Source organism: Telopea speciosissima, chromosome 6, assembly GCF_018873765.1.
Source record: "Telopea speciosissima isolate NSW1024214 ecotype Mountain lineage chromosome 6, Tspe_v1, whole genome shotgun sequence".
NCBI classification, from domain to species: domain Eukaryota; kingdom Viridiplantae; phylum Streptophyta; class Magnoliopsida; order Proteales; family Proteaceae; genus Telopea; species Telopea speciosissima.
The window spans coordinates 56,484,814-56,503,101 of NC_057921.1; the positions used below are offsets into that span (position 1 = coordinate 56,484,814).

At 39.4% G+C, this 18,288-nt stretch overlaps 1 protein-coding gene and 1 long non-coding RNA gene across 2 annotated transcripts in view; both read left to right on the forward strand.

Moving 5' to 3' along the window:
* LOC122664983 overlaps positions 1-6,644 on the forward strand; it is a 32,080-nt gene extending 25,436 nt beyond the window's left edge. The window contains exon 3 of the long non-coding RNA XR_006333409.1: positions 6,593-6,644. This is a non-coding gene — a long non-coding RNA (uncharacterized LOC122664983). The remainder of the gene's footprint in view (positions 1-6,592) is intronic.
* Positions 6,645-13,100: 6,456 nt separating this feature from the next.
* Positions 13,101-13,925, forward strand: LOC122665964 (auxin response factor 11-like; the record flags this gene model as incomplete). The annotated part of the gene is made up of 5 exons (XM_043862084.1): positions 13,101-13,217; positions 13,294-13,350; positions 13,443-13,595; positions 13,681-13,765; positions 13,843-13,925. Coding segments are annotated over 5 exons (495 nt in total), but the record flags the coding sequence as incomplete, so codon positions are not given.
* Positions 13,926-18,288: the final 4,363 nt, after the last annotated feature.

Genomic DNA, 18,288 nt, shown 5'->3' on the forward strand with positions numbered 1-18,288 from the left:
CTTTAATACTTACGACATCTCTATTATTGTCTTCCCCCCCTCTCCCCTTTTATTTTTCTCTTTGAAATAGTAAGTTTTTTTCTCTTTATATTTGTTAAAGGTTTCTGCTACTCTCATAGAGTCAATTCCAGACATCTATGAGACCCGTTAACCAATCTACACTTTACTTTATAGCTGGATATTGTTGTTATATTCTTCACTCTTTATTGCTACTATATTTCTTATCTTGAATGATGTTGAATAATCTTGTATAGAATGTTTAGTTTTCATTCAAAGAAGATACTTGGTTTCCTTCTTTTTTTTGCTTCTTTACTCTTCAAGAACAAGTAATTGATCACACAACTTTTTATGTATAGACTTTTAGTGCAACTTAGTGGGGGAGAAATTTCCCAAAAATTGGAAGAATAGGAAAAAGTGTAAGGAAAGATGACACAATCATCTGAAGCCGAACATCATGATTCCTCGTCCTCTTTCTTCTCCACCTTGCTTTGCATTTTATGTATATGGAATTTGTTAAATCTTTCACACCCATGCATTGAAGGATGTGGTTTCGAAAATTGAAAATAGCCTCTCTTACGAAGCAAAGGGTAAGACTTCTTACATTTTCCCCTCCTTGACTCTATAGTTGCGGGAGCCTAATGCACTAAGACACTTATTATATAATATAATCGTGCAAAACTTTACTTTTTCGTTTAAGTTAATAGTTTACAAATAAATATACTTACTGTCATTGGGATCTTCTTGCAATGCAGGTTAAGCAAATGGAAACCTCGCATTCTAATAGTACCCGTAAGTTGAGGGCCTCATCAGGTATAACCCTCTTTTTTTAAGTTTGAAAAGATATTATCATTGGTTTAATTATAGAAAATTGGCACTACACTAATGACTAATCCAATCTAATCATTAATTATAGGCGCCAACCAGAAGAGATTGCATTCAAGAGCCTTCGAAACACTAGCCATGAAGCTCGAAGAAAAGAAGTTGTTGAGGATAAATGACCATAATCAATTTGTTGGCACTAACCGCACTAACTTCACTACATACTTGAGCGCATGTGTTAGATTATAGAAAAGACAGGGTGTGGAGAAAACTACCCTAATAGCCTATTGAGGGTTCTAATCTCTCTCTAGCACGTTAAAATGTATTGTGTTTAATGTCTAAAATATTTCTCTAAAAAATATTAAATAGTTAAACATTGGAGCAATATGGTAATTTTGATGATGTGATACCCATTGTGTGTTAGAGTTATGTATTAAGGGTACTTTGGGAACTAGGTCAGTTACTTATTGTCTTTGTATTTATCATTTTTTACCTCTCTAGCGAGTTGTATGTAATTCTATATGTTATATTAGTGAAGTATTATAGGTTTGGACTGTATTGTAGAGATCATTTCTCTAACTGACAACATTCCACCATCATCTCTCATCTTCTTTAACCTTCTACTTTATTCTCTCTTTGTTCCATTACATTTTTTAACTTCCAATTTTGCGATTATCAGATTCCACATGACCAGTGGGAGGAAAACATATCTATTTGGAAGTCACAAAAAGCAGGTAAATTTTCTTCTTAAAATGCGTTGATAAGTTATAATTTTGAACCAACATATTTTAATGATTGTTTCCAATATGGTAGGAGATTAATGTTAGAACAATGACATGCATTGTCTGGGTCTTGGACCAAATATGACCTCAAATAAAGCCCCTATTGAAGGGCAAGGATGCACGTTGTCGACACCATGTAGCTTAGATTTTCCTGATTTCGCGGGATGTACCTCTTTCCTCTTACTTTCTTTTACCTTTGTGAGGACCTCAGTTTTTCTCTACTTTGTTTTGCAAGGATCTATGTAGCCAATCCCATTTAATTGAGATAAGTCTGAGTAGTTGTTGTTGTTGTTGTATTAATGTTAAAAATTAAGTTGACAGAAAAGCCCTTACTAGTCATAGTCCTGGGAGGAAGCCTTTTGTGCAGATATATGCATTAGATAATGATAGGGTACTTGTGAATTCTATTTTTACTCACCATGGTCGTTTTCATTTAAGACAAATTAGAGTGCCCATTGAATTGAAAACAGCAATTGTGTGTTGGCATCCTCCTTGGAAGTATGAGAGTGGTAGCAACAACCATATAAGATGGAAGATTCAAATCTTTTCTATAATGAGTTATCCTATAATTGTTGCCTTGCAAATAATCGATAGCCAAATAGCTATGTGGCCAAACCATTCTATTAATTGGTGCATCGTAGTTATAGTTGCTACAGAGTTTCCCATAGAACAATCACATCTCTTGCATTATTATTACAAGGTATCGTCTTTTCTCATTTAACCTCATTCTAAATCCTTTCTAAATTTAGTCGTGAAATAGTCTCATTCCTGAAAGTGATTATGATCTTTACATCTGTTAGTCAACAATATAGAGGATGTACATAGTGGTGGTAAATTTTATTGTTGCTATATACCTCATTCAACGGCATTCAAAAAATAGTGTCACTATTCAGGAGCGGTAATATATTAACACCACTATACATAAGTATTCAGCAATGGTAAAATATTACCACCTCCATTTTTCACTATTTGGCATTGGTTATTACAGACCACGTGTGATTAGTCATATTTAAAAGTGGTGTAGCATTAACTGCATTGGAAATGATTGGTATTAGATATTTAACCATGATTAAGTCAATGAAAGTCAACCTTCTCAAATGAAGTTCAAACTCTTAACTATCACTAGAAAAGAAATATCATAAATAATGCAGACAATAGACAACTGGTTGATTGGTTGTGCCTTTGCTTGTCGAAGGTTTGGCTAAGGCTTGTACTTGAGTTCCAATTGCCACCTTCACACTTGGGTGCCCAGCCGAGTCACCCCCTTTCTTGAACTCCCCCCCAAGGGTCCTTAAGTTAGCAGAGATCGAATAATTATTACCTCCAATTTGCGGGCACCTCCAATTCCTCCAATTCCTCTAATAGGAGGGAGTGGACCCCATCTTGGGCAGTGTTTTCGGGCAGGGGGTAGGGTGATCATTTCCGCCCCCCATGTGAGGAATTGGAGGAAATGGAGGGGGCAGCAAATTGGAGAGGACAACAATTCGCAGAAATCAACTGGTCAGATTAAGAGTAATTAGAAGAGAATCAAATTTGAATTGAAATTCAGAAAATAAGATATTTCTAATTAATCACAATCAGAATGTCAGATCAGCCTAAGATTCGAATTGAGTTCACTTCTTGGCCAGCTAATGCAAACCCCAAAACTGATGCAAAGTTAATGGATTGATTGAAAGTAATTGAAAGAACTTCCAAGTCTGAAACAGTAAATAGGCTGAATCAGGAGTTTCTAATAATACCATATCAGTAACTCGGATCAGCAATTATCCTAGGTCAAAGGTCCTTCTTGGGTGGTCCTTGAATTGCCCAAAGTTGGGAAATCTGATGGACATTTTCTCCAGTACAAGAAATTTCGATTTCAGTAAAACGGCTAAAAAATCAGAGCATCTCCGACATGTTTAAAAAAACAGAGCACTAAAACAACAACTTAAAAATATGATCTTCCACACCAAACTCAGCTTAAAACAGTCTCCAGCAAGCTAGAACCACAAAAATAAAAAAAATATTTACTTGAAGGGGGCAAAAAAAACAGAGAAAATTCAAATGATAGATATTGGCTTCCCACCAAAAACAAGGATCAGAATCTCACTATCTTCCAAGGATATCCCACCCTCATTATTCATTTAATCATCCATGAGCCTTGGCTCTTAACAACCTATTTATAAAAACTAAAGCATAATCTTAATCTGAACAGGAAAGTAAAATCATATCGCTATGGATTGAGAGGAATCCTAGAAGGATAAAGTTACCGATTTACCCCCTTACCTTGCTCGACCAAATCATTTTTAACATGAGAACTTACAACTCACCCTTAACTAATAGAGAGGGCTGAAAAGAAGAATAATTATCACCTCCAATTCACGGGCACCTCCAATTCCTCTAATAAGGGGGAGTGGACCCCACCTTGGGCATTGTTTTTGGGCAAGGAGTAAGGTGGTCATTTCCGGCCCCATGTGAGGAATTGGAGGGGGGCAGCGATTTGGAGGGGATAACGATTCTGCGAAGTATTGCATCAAGAGTATCTCAAAGAACCAAAAAACAGGAACTGGGAAACTGGGCTGGGTAGGGAATTGGAGGAGATAATTTTCCCTCTACACATAAAGCCAAGTAATTTTATCGTGAAAACAAACACATACATCTTATTTCCAAAAATGAAACTGTTGTAAGTGACTTCAAACCCCAATTTGGATCATCTACTGCCGAGCTGTGTGACAGGACCGTCCTGTCGAAACACAGCGAGGTGAAGAATGACCTCCTTAACCCTGTTCGAGCAAGGCGCTCAGGCAGGGGTGAGGCGGTCATTCCCCACCTTACTTGCCAAACAAAACAAAAAAACCCACCCCAAAAAACCCCCCCCCCCCCCTCCGACCCTATGTTCTTCCTTTAACATAAACATAATCCAAGTTTAACATCAACTGTGCATCAGGCGAAAAGCTAGACAGAAAACCTAAAAGAGAGAGAGACTGCTCAGCTGGCTCTCTGGTCGACAAACTCACCATATCCTTCAATTTACCCCTATAAACCAAGCAAGGGCTGGACCTGCTGCCCACCCTTGGCCCTCTAGTGGAATCAGATTGCTATTGCTGTTTAATTGACTGGTGCGGGTAGCAGAAGAAGATTGCAGCGACACGCCTCTCGCCCAGGTTGAAAGCCACGAGATGCCTCGCTTCACTCCCTAGTGCTCGGCAGCTGCAGTGGCAGCCAGCTGTCAGCTGGTCTTAAGGTTCATGCTCTCCAACACATGGAGACCCTGTCGCCCTGGTATAGGTTTCGATTTTGTCCCTCTTTTCCAGGTGGGTTCAAAGGAGTCGCAGAGTTTCTTGGCGGAACCACTGCGGGAGAATAAAGGTATCTTAGAGAATGAGTAATCATGGCGGACAGAGTAGGATTGGTCAAGGAAGGAAGCAGAGTTGGGCTTGGAGGAGAAATTTCAATTAACTATTAAACTTGTGGAGCTTTCGGCCAAACTCAACATGACCGACTTCTTCCCTCAGCTAAGATGGTTCCCACAAGGGATCCAGACAAAGATGGAACGTACACTAGGTGGAGCTATAGAAATTGCTGTGGGTTTCGTTGTCGACAGAATCCTCCAAGAACAGAGCTTGGAGCAGAAAACGAAGGACAAGAAGAATGGGGGGCTGCTTGATATGGAATAACGATTTGGGGCGTCCGCTTGATTGTCCGAGCATCGGTAAAGAGGAGAAGATGATTATGTCTTCGCTCTCTCGCTCTCTCTCGACTTCACGCGAGATTTTCTTTGGTGACGGCGCATGCAGGTAGTCGAATAAGGGAAAAAAATGTTCCTGCTACCCTGTTGGCAGCCAACGAAATGGAATCTTAAAGGATAATTCTAGAAAATATAAAAACGAGGGTATTTATGAATCAAAGGTGAAGTGAATTATTCCATTTCCTTGCCTACTAGCAGGTAGTAGAAACATTTCTGGTACAATTTGGAAGAAGCTTCATCCAGTGGTGGGAGTTTCAAGCAAGACAGGTTTTCTTTTCTCGTGTGCACTGTTGGATGTTGCATCTTCCACATGTCAAGCTCTCAAGCTTGCACTGCACTGCACTGTAGATTAGGGCACTGCAAAGAATTTTTTTCCATTTTAACTCTTAAATGAAAAGGTAAAAATGTTAATATATCTTTTTGACTAATACTCTTAGCTTTAAGGGGTACGGGAGTAATAGTCATAAGCACAGGAAAGCGACACCTCCATCTGCCCTAGACTATATAATGTAGTTTTGGGGTTGACGAAGGGTCTCCAATCTACATCTGCTATGATGGCCGCCACCATCTTTGTTTTGTCTGGAGGAAAAAACTCTCTTGTTATTCTTCCATTCTTTTGTGATTTTTAGTCTGGTTTTTCTTTTTCCATGTTTCATATTTACCTTGGAGATTACAAATTTACAAGGTAGAATTGATGCTGCAGTCGGTTCTTGGAGGAAGAAGTCTGTTAACTGGGCAGAATCTACCCTAAGGTGAAATGCAAGCTTAAGCTGAACAGTTCATCCTCAGAAACTGTTTTGAGCTATACGTATTAGCACCCGTTTCTTCGTTTATCCTATAATTGAGATTGCGAAGGGGAACCCACCGTGGCCTTTTTCATTTTAGGCAAATTAGAGCACCCACCAAGTAGAAAACAATAACTGTGTGATGGCATCCCCCTTCGAAGGATGAGAGTGGTGTCAACAATTGTATATGATTGAAGATTCAGATCTTATTTTCTACAATGATTTACCTTATAATTTTTGTTTTGCAGATAATTTAAAGTCAAATAGCTATGGGGCCAAACCATTCTATTAATTGGGGCATCATAGTTATCGCTGAAGCGGAGTTTCCCGTAGAACAATCACATCTCTTGCATTATAATAACAAGGTATTGTCAGTTCTTATTTATCCCATCCTAAATCCCTGCTCAATCTAGTTGTTAAATAGTGTCATGCATGGTAGTGATTATGATCTTTCCCATCTCAGTTAATCAACAATGTAGAGGATGTGTGCGCAAATTGGATCAACGATTTACCAGAAAATTATAAGGTTTGTTTATTTCTTTTTTACTTTATCAATGTTTTTTCAATTAGAACCTTTATTCTGTGTCTGTGTGTGTGTGCTACGTGCGGGTGTGCTTGTGGGAACATTTGAGATGGCATTCTATAACCCCTGGAGCAGAAACAGTCCAACACCAGATGCAAGATTTCTTTTATCTAATAAATACTAGGCAAAAGTTATCCTTTGTCCATAGGAGAGGAAGAATCGCTTCAGATACTTTTTTAGGATCAGTCCACCATAACAAAAGGGGGCAGTGGCTGCACTTAGGTGGAATATATAGTGGCGTTAAATTTTACCTCTGTTATATGCCTCATTAAACGGTAGTTGAACAATAGCATCGCTATAAATTTCGGGAGTGCTAATATATTACAGTCACTATGTATTGGTCTTCAGCAGTGGTGACATATTACCGCCTCCATTTGTGACTATTTGGCAGCAGTTATTATAGATCGCCTATGATTGGTCCTAATTAAAAGTGGTATAGCATTAACCTCAATGGAAGTGAATGTGGTATTATATATTTAGCGGCGGTAATATTTCACCGCTCCTATTTGTAAGGAGTTAGCAGCGGCATTAAATTACCGCCTCTGATTGGTCCTAATTAAAAGCGGTAAGTTTTAACCACAACTAGAGTGAACTATTTTTTATATTTAACAGTGATTGTATTACCACCGCTTTTTAATGTGAGTATGTACAAGCGGTAAAATATAACCGCCTCCTTTTGGCACCATTTGGTAGCGGTTGTTATGGACAGCCTCTCATTTGTCCTGATTAAAAGCGGTATAATTTTAACCACAACTTGAGTGAATGTGATACTCTATATTTAGAGACAATTTTAGTAGTTCTATGCCTAAATTTAGGACAGAACTAAATAGTTCCAACTCTTCCATTTCGGGGTAACTTAAACTGCACGAAAGTCCATTGTTAAAACTGACAGCATCCCAAGATACTAGATACTAAGCTAAGATTTATTGAACGTTCAATAGGAACAGATTTGATAAATACTGATAACTCTCGGATGGAGTATTAGAACGTATAACTTCCTCTATTTGTTTTAATATTTGGTACTCTATTATTGGTTCTATGTGTGTAAGTATTTATTGGCAGCTAATTATTACATGCCCTAATTTTGTTATACGCCCTTTACCCCTCTTCATTTCCTGCACTACACACTCTCCCCACAAAACGCTTCTCCCGCTCAGCATCTCCGTCTCTCTCTCTCTCTCTCTCTCTCTCTCTCCTATTCTCAATCACTCTCCGATCTCTTTCAATCTTTCTCTGATCTCCTATCTCAATCTCTTTCTCTCTGAGCTCTTTCTGCACAAACCAATGAAGAACAAAAAGAACACACGCCATGGCCAGACTCTCCCTCTCTTTCTCTGCTATTACTGAGCAGGGAAACTTTTTCCATATTTATTTGGGGATTTTCTCCTCTCTTCTGTTTGTTTCCCTATTGTAATTGTTGTTGTTTTTGCTGTTGTTATTGTTGTCAGTAGCTTTAAAAATGTGAGTCCATGATATGGTCAGTTGGTTGACTGCAATAGATGAGTGAGCTTGGTTTCACTTACTGTGCAGTAAGTACAGAAATCTATATGAACAGTTATCAAAATGGTCCTAATAACAATCAGTTTAACATGATTGTTTGATGAAGAACATATGATACTATGATCCATGCAGCCTCATTGAGAAACCAGAGAAGAAGATGGGTTGAAACCAGGTTGACTTGATCCAACCAGTTCTTTGACTAGATGTACGTTCTGACTGGGTTTTGATTGCCTACATTTTTCTGTGCTATATATGGTGTGTGTTTTATAACTGGATTGGAAGTTAAGTAGTTGTTAGAGTGTTATCATGTCAACCGATGATATAGTAAGCCTTGGAAGTTTAGTAGTTGTTTAGAGGGTTATCATGTCAACCGATGATACAGGAAGCCAGGCATCTTTTATTTTTTTGTAAGAATAAACACCAATAAAATTTAAATGAATTAGAATATGAAGAAAGGTGTCTTTGGATCTTCGATGACTTCCCATTTCAACCCCTCTTTACTGTCCAATGCTTCTAGAAAGGAAACATCTTGAGAAAGACGTGGCACGAATTCTGTATATGAAGGTCTCTCATTTGCTGGTGGTCTTCTGTAGTTATATATTGAACTGTGGCTCTATATAAAGTAGGAGAGTGGATTGAGTTTGATGATGAATTGATATATAATGTTTCAGCTTCAGCTAGCCAAGGATGTGCTTCTCAAGTGATCCATGTTTAAGATTTAATCTTACCCCCAAAAAAAAAAGTTTTAAGCTTTAAGGCTATGAAGTCCAAAATATGAGATCCACAAGGCCCTTTCATACTTCATGTGGGCCATTCACAAAATGAAAATATATACATATATTAACTAAGGGTTGTTTCCTTTTATCAAGGCCCCCTTTCACATAAAAGTGAAGAAGGTAATCAGTTTATAGTCGGTGAGAGTTGACGCACTCGTCGTATACATGCCTGATTAATAGCCCATTTAAGATTACATATACTTTAAGCTGTTGAATTAGAAGACAACCAGGATAGGTAATGTTCGAGCCTGGATGCTTTTTCTGATTCAGCACCAAAGAAATTTCCACTGCTCCGAATTAAAGCTCTTAATAGTTTCACCCTACTATTAAACACTTGAGAATAAAGGTGAAGCAAGGTTAGCTGTCCTCATTAATGATTGAGCAATTCCACCTTTAATACTTACAACCGCTATAAGGAACATGTTTGGAACCACCTTCTAGTATGGTGATAGCCCATTATAGGATTCAATATTTAAATCACCTCAAAAATGTATTGTGGTTTCTGTTGTAGATACTTAATGTCTCATATTTCTTCAATGTCTTGTAGGTCAAATATAACGTACCAGTTGTGCTGGGAGGAAGAGTTTTGCACGGATTGCAGAAGAGAAGGTACATTTTCATGCATAAGTACGAACTTTGGAAAGTGTATAAGGTACTTTTGAATCATTGTTTTGATCCAACACTCATAGTCCTTTGTTAAGGAGAACCCTGGGAGTGCGGGGCTGAGCAGGTCGGATATCTTTGTTATCACTCATAAGAAAAAAAAAGTGACAACCTGTAGATGTGGCACCAAAAAGTAGCCTCCAGCTTAGTTTCACCTTTTGCATCTCATAAATAGGATGTAAGTGGAATATTCCCAACCCCTCAGGATCTTCTTTGACCATGATGTTCATCCATTGGTTCAAAGCTTTATCCATGGCAACGGCAAGGGAGTGGAAAGGCTTGAGCCAAAGAGGAAGAGAGCACGAATACAAACCAATCAAATAACAAGAAAAGGGAAAGAGAGATAGTCCCTACCAAGGAAGGAGTTTAAGGCTTTAAAGTAAAAGGCGAACTAAGGAGCTGGGCCAATCGAATACAAATGTGTCCATGCCCTACAAGGGCTGATTACCTAAATGGTAGAATCAGTGCATGGCCTTAACTTGGTGGGAACGGATTAGTCCTGACCAGTCCCGACTGGTTGACACCCCTACTAGGACTCTCTCTCTGTCATCAGGTGGAATGACATCTTTGTCCCCTCTTTGCAAATCCGTTTCATCATGTCCTAGACATTATAGGCTTCATTCAATGTGTATAAATTCTTTCCCATGAATCTTAATCTATTGTTGCTTATATTGTTCTCAATAGATTTCTCTTACAGCCCAAAGAACCCATTCTCAGATGTCCAATAGCTCACCATGGAAATATACAACCATTTAACGTCAAATTAACAAAAGAGGGGATGGAATGCCACATTCACGACCACTGCCCACCATGGGCACAATACCCATAATGCATCCCGAGTTATGCTCCACAGACTCTAGGTCCCATCAGACATCTTGCCGACATCAGCACAGGATAAGAGGTTCTCACTTATTGACACCAAAACATCTGCATTCACAACTAAAAGAGTGTGTACACGAGGGGCGAGCTTTACTAAGCTCAATGAGGGATGGGGACATGCAAGCATACACAAACATAATGATGCGGTGCATGAATTCAATTCCTTTAATTATCATAAACAAGACAACTAAGTCATGGGTTAGGTTCTACTGCAACACATTAGGATGCATCGCTGGTCCTCGAATGCGACCTAGGTCACCCATTGATATAGTCCTAGTTGCGGAAGGGAGCTTGCTAGTCCCCGAATGCGACTTGGGTCGCCCAGCAAACCCTGATAAACCCCGTCGGTCCTGGAAACAGCCTCAGTTACCCGGCTCGGAACCGCCTCTGGCAATAATCACATCGTACCGATGTAGCATTCAAGAAAATCATCATCCGACATACCACGAAGGTCCAACTAACACGTAACCCCCTGTTGGCTAGGGTTGTAGTAACCAAGTTAGTTATCCTAACCAACATCCATCTATATGTACAATATGTGGCGCATATATACATATATGTAAATAGACCGGGGCCATAGTACCGGAATCATTTCTCGGCCACACTGTCCTCCCATCTCCTCTAACATATACATACACATACAATAGAGTATGGCGTATACGGTACCAGAACAACCTCGGCCACACCGCAACCCATTTCCAATCCTAGCATACAAGTTCTGATGCCATAATTTGTATGGTGAATACGGTACCGGAATGACTTGGGCCACACCGTAACCCATTTCCACTTCTACGGCTAATGTACATGATGCAATATGAATGTATATCAATATGGCAATCTTGGTACTGGAACCTCCTCGGCTACACCGGATTCTATTTGTCTCACAATACATAATCTCAACATCAAGCAATAAAATCATACATGTTTAACTTATATTAGAACATGCTATGAATGTAAATACAATCCTAACTAATGAGAAACACGCCAAAAGAAGTTCAAACTACACCCACTCACTTTGTCGGTAGACTAGGTGATCACAACCCAATGGATGCCCAAGCGATCCCAAGACACGCCTCACTGATGTACTAGGGTTGACCTATTAATGTTAACAAAGTATTAAACCCAATATTAAACAAGTGTCGAAGGTCTTTCATAGAAGGGCAGATCACAATCCCCCATTGGGAGCCAGCCGGTTGATGTGATTGATCCATCGGTGGATGCCTATGATCAACCAGTGAGCAGAGTCACCGGTTGATGTGATCATCGACCGGTGGATCCCCAGTCATCGACTGGTGGATGCTCCGGGAGCTATCATTTAGCTTAGAAGTACTTTGACACCTTGTCGGGTTTATTTCCACTCCATACAGATTGTGGGGGATCACTCCGTCTACGCATAGAGTCTATTTGCATCGCATTTCACCGGGTGAAGTTGGAGATACGATTGAATCTCCGATCAAAACCCTAACTTCTAGGTCTTGGCGGTTTTGACCTGAAACCGCCGGAATTCAATCTGTTCATTAATTGGTTTACGTGCACATAGACGTCAAATCAGCAACCAATGCAAAATCTACTGATTCCTGGTGTCGGCACGGAGTTTCGGGCGAAACCCGACCTGGAACTACAAACCCTAGTTTGTAAAATAGGAACAAAGGAGGAGCAGCACAAGCCTACCTTGGGGGGGGGGGGTTGCGGACAGCAACTGTGAAGTAGCAGCCGACAGTCCATGCTCCAAGCTCGCCTCTTCCTCTTCTTCTCCTTTCTTCTTTTCATTTCTCTCTTTTCTTCTTTCTCCCTCGGTTAGGTTTTGAATAATGAGCTTTAAAAGCTCATTCTCTCTTATATAGGCAAAAGGCACTAGCGTCCGTTTGCCTGCACACCTATTGGGGTCAAAACGGATTAATTCTCTGATTTGACCCTGTAGACTCCCCACCTTGCCTCCATAGTGGTCGTGAAGCTAGAGGTAGGTCATATCATAAGTCCACGCACTCGAGGGTTGACACGATGCAGGATTTGGGGGTCCCACCGACCCACACACAACAGTCCAAAATAGGTCAGCAGGACCCACCGGTTGATGTAGCTGACTGATCAGGGCCTGCCTAGGGTGATGGACCGGTTGATGAATTCCAGCATTGTTTTGTCTGGGATTCGACCGGAGCTCTCGTCTGCTCGCAAGGATATTACTAGAGGCGTTTGTGCTCAGTAATATAGATGTGCCCTGTTACGCATGCGAAGGTTTAAATGAGGAGTTTAGGTTACTTCACGATCATACATCCGGAATGGATTAGGTTGTCTACTTCAAATCTCCTCACACTTGTTGCCAGCTAGGACAGCTATTGGCATAGCACCTACGCATCAAGTGTAAATTAGGACTGATTTGGGCACGGGTATAATAGAACCGGTGCTATCCCAGGACTACCTTTGAGTGAGAAAAAGAGATTGTAATGGTGGGAACAAGTGAGTGATTCTCTATTTCTTTTAAATTTGAGCTCTTTTTTTTTTTTTTTTTTGTTTCTCGTTTCTGGAATCAAGGTCTATTTCTTCCTCGATCTCTCTTCCTTTCTGACATGAATTTTTTCCCTTTATTTTTTCCCATTCGGAATTTTACAGCTAGAAGCATCAACAAACCAGGAATTGAATCAGCAAATTCCTATGTTTAATCTTCCTTCAAATATCCTTTGCCGTGTTATACACATTGAGTTGCTGGTATTCCTCTTTGTAAATTCTCCTCTCTTTCTGTCTTTGGGTGTTTTGTATTTTTGTTGATTTCTACTATTTCCAGGCTGAACAAGAAACAGATGAAGTTTATGCGCAAATTACCTTACAACCTGAAGCAGATGTAAGACTTACTTTTCAAATGTCAAACCATTCAATTGTGAAGTTGCAAGTGGAGAAAATTTAATTTTAAGTTTTCTGATATAATTTGTACAGCAAAGTGAGCCCAGGAGTACTGTTCCAAGCACTCCTGAACCTTTGCGACATACCGTTCACTCTTTCTGCAAGATTTTAACTGTGTCTGATACAAGTACTCAGGGCGGCTTCTCTGTTCTTCGAAAATATGCTAACGAATGCCTTCCTCCATTGGTATTTCTCATTCTATTTTGTTGTTTCTATGTACTTCGCTTCCTTGAGTGGTTTTCTTACTTCACTGTGGTTTTCTTTCTTGAAGGACATGAACCAGCCAACACCAACCCAGCAATTGACTTCAAAGGTTCTTCATGGTTACAAGTGGCGATTTAAGCATATCTTCAGAGGTACCTGCAGTTGCATTTTTTTCTTTTCTATTATGGCAATTATATTTTGGTTGTTATTGATGTCCAAGTTATTTCAGAAACATTGTCAAACAAATCAAAGCTAAATTTTCCATTCCAAATAGTATTAGACACGGTGGTATGCGGACATGTAAATGACTGAGGAGCCCTATGTCTTTCAAAGTGAATGTACCACCTCAACCCCACAGGCAGTTGCTTACAACGGGATGGAGTACGTATGCGGACATGTAAATGACTGAGGAGCCCTATGTCTTTCAAATTGAATGTACCACGTCAACCCCACAGGCAGTTGCTTACAACGGGATGGAGTACGTTTGTCACTTCTAAGAGATTGGTTGCAGGGGATGCTTTTGTTTTCCTGAGGTATTTGTGCAGAGGGCTTTAATATGATCACATCTTCTCTCCGCCGATTTTCAGTAGTTATACTTTGTACTTTTACTAACTGATTATGTAGGGGGGAGAATGGAGAATTACGTGTTGGAGTTAGGCGTCTTGCTCGTCAACAAAGTACCATGCCATCGTCTGTGATATCAAGCCAAAGCACGCATCTTGGAGTCCTTGCCACTGCTTCTCATGCTATTTCTGCTCAGACCCTCTTTATCGTTTTTTCCAAGCCAAGGTTTGAAATGTTCCTTTATGAGTTGGTTTTTCTGTCAAATAAACTTTAGCGAGATGTTCTGCTTACTGTTTTGTTGTTACTATATCCCCATTAGAAGATCTCTAAGGCCTTCTGTTACTCTCAACATGACACAGAGAAGAGAGGAGTTAATGTGTTGGTTGCAGTCCTGATATGCACCACCGTTCCAAGTTGCAGAGTGAGAGAGGGAGAGGAATAGAGACAGTGAGATCGATTTGGCACAGAGGGGTGGGAGTGCAGAGGGCAGAGATGGGAGTGGGTGAAATGTTAGAAGGGCAAATTTGGTTAAAATATTCAATTTGGGGTAGGACTAAGAAGCTCACAAAGAACCCCAAACATCCCTTTAAAACTTGAGGTACCTCATAGGTACTTCAATCAAACATTGGGCACCTTAAATGTAGTTTACCCAATTTTATTGTATGTTTATTTTATTACAACTTATATACGACTAATTGTGATCGTTCGACCAGCTGATGATTGAGGCCATTGCAGAAGCTGCCTTGAGTCTGCTGATTGAATTTGTACAGGTAAACATTCCATGTTGTTGATGTTTTCCTTCTCTTATAGCAACTCATACATCTATGGTTGAGACACTAGCTGGATTTTCTCTATTTAATTGATATTGATCAGGTTGTTCTACTGGTTTCTAGTTGAGGGAATATCACAATTGTGTTGGTCATATCAGTGAACCATCTTCTTAAGTTTTTATTTCAAACAAAAGGGTTTGGTGGTTTGGTTTGATTCCATAGATGAGTTTTATGGAATATATATGGTTTGTCATGTCTTTCTTTTGAAAGTAGGGAAACTCAGAACAGCTGGTCAGCACTAAAGTAATGTCATGTCTTTCTTTCAAACCCTTCCATTTTGACCTTTCTGATTTGCATCATAGTCTACATTCAGATAGCCTCTATAATTTATGAATGCCATTCTAGATGAATTTCTGTTTTAATTTCTGCATGCTTTCAGTTTTCCTAGTGGCAGTAGGATTTCTAAGAATACTGCTGTCATTAATTACCTGATTCCTGATTTCATTCGAATATTGTAGACCTATTCTATTTGCTGATTTAAGTCTTCAACTGCATTTTCAAACATATCTGATTTGTGTCGATAAAATTATTTACTTTTCTCTGTTTTTGGTGTTTATTCCTATAACCTGGATCTTATGTTTTTATTCTTCCATTCTTTTGTTATAGTGTAGAAGTATAGAATCCCATTAATAGGTCCAGCCCAAGGTGAAGATTCCTTTCTCGTGATACCTGTATCCATTGGTATGTGCATGTATATCTTTTTCTTTCTATATATTTTATGAAAGATGGAATTGGGCAATAAAGATATGCTGACTTTAGGCTATGTTGACTATAACTTCTCATCAGCACATTAGGGGTTGTTGTTATTGAGTTGTTCTTGTTGTAAGGGAAGCTATGGTTGAGAATAAATTAATAAGCTTCTTATCGACTTTTAAATACCGTGAAGAAACTTTGTATTGCATCAGTATAGGTGTTGCTTATATTAATCTTGTAAACTTCATATATGTACATGTATAGCCTGAGTCATCAATGGTTTGCAACAGGAATATCATCAAACTTCACTTCTTTGAAGAAATGACTACTACGGCATCTTGTGCTATAGGCTATTGGGTTTCTACTGAGTTTACTATTTTTCCATACAGGTCTTCCATGCATTACTGCATAAACTTACTACCTCTATGGTAAATTATATCAAGTACCAGGGGGACAAGTGAGCACAAGCTGTACAGATATTTGATTCAGGGACCACTGAGCTCAGTCCAGTTGATTTTGAGGAGTTCAGTCCACCATCCTTGAAGCAGATTGTTCCAATCCCTAATGCTAGCTGATCTGGAGGCTTGCTTGAGAGGTTACCTTTGACAGGTGTAGATATTGTTAGCCCACACACTAGTTAGACTCAAGGAAAGTAATATTCCCTACATAAATTACTAACGTTTTTGATTCACCAATCAATCATGTGAGTTCAGATGTTTTTCCGCAAGATGATTTGCCACTCTATTGGGGTTAGTACCATTATGCTTGGTGCAACATCAAAGTGGGCTTACATTAGTGTTTCAAAATTTTTTTTATTATTTTTTTTTTCTCTTCTTATATATATATATATAATTATTTGATCATAAGTAACTATTTAATCACTTAATATCCTTTGGAAAGGATTCAAGATGTTTCCAATCTTGTGTATGTTTTGGAGCCTAAAGCTCTCGTATGTGGTCTATGAAAATAATAAGCTACTTATTCACCAAAAAAAAAAAAGTAATAAGCTACTTGCATGGAAAGGAGAGAGTCTTACAACATGTTCTACACCCCTAAACCTCATGCTTTGCCTCAACAGAAAGGATCATTGGCCTTTAATGAAGTGCTACTATTTAAGTAAAGGGACTTTCATAATGATTGGAATAAGAGTGGTTTTTTTTTTTTTTTTTTTTTTACAAGTCTTATTTTCTTTTTTAGGACAATAGAACGCTATTAGGTTGCATGCAGCCTGCGTTGAGACACAACTGCCTTAAAATGACCGCCCCGCTACCTACAATAAGAAAAACCCTCTTTGGTCGATGCCCCTGTGCGTCCTCTCATTGGACTCTATATTGGTGCAAGAGCCACACGACTGTGTAATGTGACTTTTTAATTGTAGGAAGACCTCTAGATTGGTTTTTTGAGTTGATGGACGCACATTACTCGCATGCTAAGTTGGCATGGCTGGGAGATTTTATTTCATGAGGGGCAGCATGGGAATCCCATGTCCATAATAGGACCGGGTTTCCATTCACCTATGCCATGAGCATCTATATTGTAGGATGTTTAAGGAGAGGTGTACTTTTAATCCAAAAAATAGGGGGGGGTGAAAGTTTCTTATGGGAAAAGAGTACTATCGCATGATCGTGGGAATTTTCCCCACCTCATGGATGAGGAAAATTTTTGCCCCCATAGGGAAAAAGAAGGCTGGTAGGCTTCATGGATCCTGCCCCCAGATGTAGGAAGGGCCAAATGATCACCCCGCCATCCATGAAATTAAATCCCACCTTTGTGAGATGCCCTGTAGTCCTACACAATCTTATTGGTTTGGACACTAGTGCACAGGCCATACAACATGACAACTATACCCCCTTTCCCATAAGATGTATGTAATTCATGAAAACTTATAGGAAACCAAGCCGGCCCGAATACAAGGTGGACTTAGGTTTGGTAAATTACTACTCGTACCTACTAAAAGCTTTGTCCTCATCCAATGAAACATTGTTTGATTAAATTGCATGGACCTCCTTTGTACTAAGCCTTAATTATATTGACCTCCCTTGTGTTTCTAACAATTACACGAACTACCCCTACTTTCCAAATCTTGTTACAGTCAATCCCTAATATATATTGTTGTTAAACTTCAATTGAATAATATGTAACAACAAAAATAGGTAAAAATCGAATAGAAGTTGAAACTGAACTGAATTGAGTTGGTAGAGTTTCGATATCAAAAGATAGACACATGGGAGTGCTGGCGTATCCTAGATTGGTTTTTTGAGTTGATGGACGCACATTACTCCCATGCTAAGTTAACATGGCGTGGAGATTTTATTTCATGAGGGGGTAGCATGGGAATCCCTTGTCCATAATAGGACCGGGTTTCCATTCACCTATGCCATGGGCATCTATACTGTAGGATGTTTAAGGAGAGATGTACTTTTAATCCAAAAAGTAGGGGGGGTGAAAGTTTCTTATGGGAAAAGAGTACTATCGCATGATCACATCACCAATGATGTGGGAATTTTCCCCACCTCATGGGTGAGGAAAATTTTTGCCCCCATAGGGAAAAAGAAGGCTGGTAGGCTTCATGGATCCTGCCCCCAGAT